Source organism: Physeter macrocephalus, chromosome 6 (genome assembly GCF_002837175.3).
Source record: "Physeter macrocephalus isolate SW-GA chromosome 6, ASM283717v5, whole genome shotgun sequence".
In the NCBI taxonomy this organism is placed as follows: domain Eukaryota; kingdom Metazoa; phylum Chordata; class Mammalia; order Artiodactyla; family Physeteridae; genus Physeter; species Physeter macrocephalus.
In genome coordinates this window covers 92,070,748-92,076,747 of record NC_041219.1, presented here as the reverse complement: position 1 = coordinate 92,076,747, position 6,000 = coordinate 92,070,748, and the positions used below count along the sequence as shown (strand labels likewise).

Genomic DNA, 6,000 nt, shown 5'->3' with positions numbered 1-6,000 from the left:
TTCTCAGACATTTCTCTCTCTAAACAATTAAGTAAGATTCGTAGGTTCCAAGTTTACATTGAGAGAACTATGTTACCCGGGAGAGAATGTAAATTTTTCTAATTCCCAAACAAAACCGCTAATATCTATGAAAACATTCTTGATATGCAGATACTAGCGACTTCTATTTCAATGTGGATCAACAACTGCAAAAATATACAGCCTCCTACTTATTTACAATATATTTACATACAAATGAAGTATTTCTTACAATAAGCCTCAACTGCATAGATTCTTCCTTTTAAAAGCACAAATTCAAGCCTGTATGCACATGGGCCCAGTTTCACAGTCCTTCCTCCAAGAAAATCCTAAAGAAGATCTGAGCCTTGTGAATTTTACATGTTTTTCAAGAACTTTCCCTTTAAGATTTAGTGGTATTTTTCAGTTGTCAGCCACCCCATCCCCAATTTGTACCTGAAAGCCTTAGATAACTATAAATAATTCACCGTGTGTATTTTAGAGGAAGTGTATTCTGCTGCTAAAAGATTCTCCGATCTGCCATCTCTAAGGAAACATTCATTAACATCGATAAATGATGCAGCCTCAGTCGCCTTTATTTTGAAAGGGGCTAGAAGTTTACTGTGAACTGGAATGGAGGAATTACATTCTTAAAGTTTACACCCTTTCTAAGCCTCATGCCACTTACACTGAAAAACAGAGGGGAACTGATGGATGGCTTTTGCACTAAGGCATAAAATCATGTATCTGATCATTTCACTGACCTCCGCCCCACTCCCACCCCAACAAAACGTGCCGTCCAGCACTCCGATCCACTGAAACCGAGCTGAGCACTAACCTTTTCGGAGCAGTTTGTAGCCCCTCATGCAGTGCAGCACTTTCAGCAGAGAATTCACTTTAAAGGGAGGACAGGATTGATCACCATACACCGAACGCAAACATTCTGGAGAACTTACTCCTGACATGAGCTCAGTATTTCCTCTGAGGTTGCATTTACAAACGGTATATCATTTAATTCCTTTCAAAAAAGAAAAAAAAAAAAAAACCAAAACCCAGAACAACTCGCTTTTATTTCTTCACAGCTGCCATAACTGTAATCTTATGGTGTGTCAGCCCGCGCGAGCCCCGCTTACAATGATGCACCTGTACCAGCATTTCCAGTGGCAAGGGGGCTGAGACGAGGCCCCTTCCTCCCCTCCCTAAGTCCTGCTTCTCACTTCTTGTCCGTGAGTCCTAGGAACCACCCTCAGAGAATTATGGGCAGGACTAATGAAGAGGAAAAGGAGAGACAAACTGGCTCACTGGCAGGGCTTTTTAAAACACGGTTTGCTGGGCCTCCACCCTGAGAGTTTCTGATTTTACTGGGTCTGGGGTGGGGCCTGAGAATGTGCATTCCAATGAGTTCCCAGGTGATGCTGCTGCTTCTGGTCCGAGGATCCCCACTTTGAGAACCACTGGCTTGGAGGCTTGACTCCAACTCCAGAAAGAAGCCAATTCTGGGGTAACTGTCTGAGGCGTCCTCTGAAATACCGTGACACCTTACCACAGCCCTTTGTCCACCCCAAGCCCCACGGCCATGACCCATGGATGCCCTCCTCAACAGGGTCTGCAAATGTAAAAAAGGAAAAGTGGGTAGAGAGCTTTTTTACCCCCATTTGATTACTGGGCAGTGAAACCATGGTTTACTAGCACTAAACCCATTAGAAGTGCTGTGTGCTGGCTTCCATGCCTGGCATGTGGGAGAAGCTATGCAGTGGCATCCTTTTTGGTAGCGGGAGGGAAGGAGACGAACTCCAGGAGCAAGAGGTCCTACAAATAGAAGCAGGCAGGCCAGGCCTGAGACTCCAGAGAAAAGAAAGGGTAGCAGCAGAGAACGTCCCTGGCGGTTTACGGCCCACAGGAGGACCCTTCATCCTTCGTAACCCTCCTCCTACCACGAGGTCTCTGGTGGCCCTGAACTTGGTCCCCCTCCTTTGCTGGAGACCTAGCTTCAGGACACTCTGGGCACCTCTAATTGGTGGTGTGTGACTGGAGTGGGCAATTTAGATTCCACTAACAACGAGTGAGGGATTCTTGGCAACTCTGAACAAATACCCACTAGAAACGATATTATATTTAGCGTGCAGGTTCTTTAGCCATCTTGTTATATTATCCTATTTCAGCTAAACTAATGGGCTTAGATCATTTTCTCTAGCTGGTCTGGGGGGCCTAACCATCATGTATAACCTGGTTTCTAAGGAAAATGCATTGCAGGTTGCACACAACTGACAGTTTTACAACGTGGTCTGCTTACCAACTGGGGGCTGCCCGTGCTTAACAAGACTGGACTTCTTTCCCGTATATACTTTGCAACCCCACTTCCAGTAAGTAACATGAAGGAAACTAGGGATTTACAGTGTGCTGTTATTATAACTAGAGAACAGTTCATAATCCAAAGTACGAAGCTGGCACTGTTCGCTAGTGCTGAGATCCTACCTACCAAAGGAAAACATGCTGCTCCCAAAGAGGCTAAGGTATAATATTCGTTAGTCTACTCATTTAGCAGAAAAACTTCTACAGCACTTGACTGTGTTATTTAAATTCTACCTAACATCTGTGGTACATGTATTTTTGGCTACCGGTTCACTGTTCTGAACAAGAAGAATAAGAGCAGTACACTTTACAGCTAATCCCACACAAATGATGTAATTAGTCAGTGATATTTGACAAATTACAGTAGGGTCTATTATATTCAGTCAACAATAAACTTAGATACACATTACAAAGAAGATTTAAAAAACCTGTAGTATCACAGACATTCACAACAATGTGCCTCCTCTAAATAAGTATACTTTAAATAATAATAAAAATTCCTTGTCCTGACACATAAAATCCAGAGATCCAAAAATATCACTACACATCCCAAGAGCTAATGATCATCTTCTAAATGGACTCTGTGGGCATAAAATGAATTGTTATAAATTAATGGAGAAAATAGAAAGCAGCATAATATAGCTTGAAGGCTAAATCTGTCGTTTAATGGAGGGTCATCCACTATCTGGCTATTTCATTATTTGGTGCCCTGGACAGCTCAAAGGGCCAGCCAACTTGTTTTGTTGAGTTTCTCTCCTGCTCATCTAACATGGAAGACACTGCTGAGAAGGACAGAGATGGCTGTGGATTTCACTAGGTTAGGAATTCATATATAGGTAGGTACTCATATCGAAACACCTGAACTCTGACCTAATGTGCATGTAATTCTGGAGCATTATGGTAAAAGCTGTGATGATCCCACTAAGAAATGCAGGAAATAACTTCTCCTTTTCCCCCAAGAGGATCACGAGAAAGTGCTCTGATGCCTGCGCCCTCTATGGGACATTAGTCTGTAAAGGGAGGGGGACATTTCCGTGTTACTCCCGGTAAGTGTGGAGAGGCCTCTGGGGGTCTCAGTGGGGGAGGAACAGAGCCCAGAGCTAAGTGCCTGGAAACTCTGCCAAGAGTCTGAGGTTAGAGGCCACTTATCTCTGGATAAGAAATCTGTGCTTGGTGAACTTACGTGTCTGCGGAATTCAACCAGGATGCAGATAAAACACAAGCCCTGTTTCAAGTGACCAGCTCACAGGGTACACACACTTCTCACTGTGTGATTCGGACAATCCAATCATAGGTGATGGCCCAGCTCAGGCGGAATGCGGTGCTGGGTTTCTATACTGTCTCCCATGCCTTTCCAAGCTACCTTGTCCCAAACTCTCTTCTTTTTCAGCCTCTCTGTCGTTTCCTTCACTTGCTTCAGGAGAGGGGCTGGGCTAAGAGTGTGAGGCAACTCTGTCCTCCTGTGTGGTTCATGTCAGGTGGGCAGTAACAGCCCACCCTTGACTAGGGGCGAGAAGAGAGGTAGCACAGACGCCAAAGTCCCCATCTGGGGGAAGAAAGGTACACATTAGATTTCATCACGTGTTCTTCTCAAAGACCATCTCCGAGGGTTCGTTTGCTTTTTTCAAGACTGGATGGATGGTTAATGGAGAAGAAATAGGAATGAGGCTTATTTAAGGTACAAAAATCTTATATTTGTAATAACCTAAATTTATAGATATAAAACAAGTCTTTTAAAGACCCCCCTAAGGTACCCAATATAAAACAGGAATTACTTATCCTGGATCATCCTTGGTTAGATACACATGATTCTCTGTGCAAAAAGCTGGTGGACATGAGTAAAAGCTGCTGGGTTTGTAATTTAAGAAAATGTTTTTCCCCCTTCAACAATACCGATGTAGGGCTGAAGGCTATCCTGCATCCGAGGAATACTTCCTTAGGCATTTTGTAGGACTCTTGCTTCTCAATTTGTTACAAAGGTATCATGAGTGCTCCCCAATAGAAGTTGACTCAGATTAAAGTAACTCTGACAGAAATTGTCAAGGGGGAAACAAAACTTCATTTGCTAGGTTACCCGGATGTGTAGATTAGTATGTTTACCAAGGTAAGAATCATTCCCATCCCCTTCCCAGCTGAGAACAGTCGCCAGAGAATATCTCTGCACAGAGTGGGATGCAGTGCCAGCGAGGCCATGGGCTGCTGAAGCTCGGCTGCCAGGTGATCAGAGCTGCCTCAAATATTGGGCATCCTCTGATCCAGCAAGGGTGCGCGCCCTGTGACTCTCATATGATTATCCCTATGTGCTATGTTAACCAAAATAGGCAAATTATTTACGAAACCATTTTTTTTTCTGTAAAGCAAAATAAATATATACAATTCAAGATTCTTTTCTTTTCTAAAAAGGTACAGATATTATAAGCTGAACATCAGTAGGAAAATTATGTCAGAATCTGGATGTGTAATAAATAAACATGATGGATGTTCATGTCTTCCAAGTTCTAAGAGACGATGAAATCACAAAAAAACAGAGTTAGGAGAGTGAAAAATAACTGATTGTGAAAAGTACTGGAAAATATGATTGCACGAAATTTGGAACAAAAGAAATCCATAATCCTTAAAATTGATCCCCAATCTTGGAGGGACATGAACCATGATAGAAACAGGTCTCTGTTTTGTTACCAAAGTGTTACTCCATTGTGTATCTTGTAAATTTCTGTTTGCTTCTGTAAACTTGCAAAGGATGTGATGAGGGCTTGCTGATGAGTGGTAACTTGACTGTTTCCTTTTCCATCTGGTCTCAGTGGCCTTCATCACCACTTGATGAGCAGGCCCAGTCGTAGATAACCAAGGGAATGCTGACCAGGGAAAACACCACCCCCAGACCCAAGAAAAGGGCAGCCTGGAGTGACAGAAAGGCAACGGTTATTTTCAGGGAAGCAAACATTTCCCACACATACCTGGGAAAAAACAGATATGCTCTCCCTCTCTTTTTGAGTCCCTCTGTATTTGGAGTTTGTTACAACTATTGCTGAACTGTGAGAATCTTTCTAAAACTGTGTGCATCTGATTCTCCAAGGATGGGAAACTAAGAAAAACCAGCTATCAGAACCATCCTCTGCATTCTGTTCTTTGACTTCACAGTCACCTCAGAGTGAATCTGTTCTACAGCTGACGGTATCTTCACAGCTTCTTTCAGACTAAGGCGACAACCGAAAAAAAGAATGGGCTTGGAAAACATACAGGTCGTTTCATTACTCTTTACTGCCAACCAACCTAGGTTATCGCTGGCAGGCAACATTTCTGTTTGAAAAAGTGTTAAAAGGATATCAAAAAGCAAAGTAGATTTGATCGAGTGAAAATAGGAAATGGGTGTCCAAAACGAAGTTATTTCAAGGGTTGATGAAGGCCACAGGGGGCAGGTTACTAACTCTAGAATCTGGAGAACTTGAGATTATAAACTGCTTGGCCTTGAGAGTTTCCAATGAGAGCTGAAATTCAGGGAGAAGGATGAAGCATCATGAGAGCCAGGGGGGCTGGACTAGAGTCTGGATGGGGAGACAGAGGTAAGGGAAGGGGAGAAGGTGAAGGGTGGAATTGGGAGGGTGGCATACAGGCTCACCATCACCGGTCTGGTGTAACTCCCACTGGGTC

The 6,000-nt window shown here is 43.4% G+C and overlaps 1 protein-coding gene across 4 annotated transcripts in view; it reads right to left on the bottom strand.

The window, feature by feature from the left end:
• Positions 1-5,058: 5,058 nt before the first annotated feature.
• Positions 5,059-6,000, bottom strand: part of SLC38A1 (solute carrier family 38 member 1) — a 63,006-nt gene continuing 62,064 nt past the window's right edge. For all 4 annotated transcript variants that reach the window (XM_007130688.4, XM_007130691.4, XM_055085658.1 and 1 more), the window contains one exon: positions 5,059-5,248. In XM_007130688.4, the coding sequence (XP_007130750.1) occupies positions 5,147-5,248 (102 nt within the window). In that variant the 3' untranslated portion in view covers positions 5,059-5,146. The remainder of the gene's footprint in view (positions 5,249-6,000) is intronic.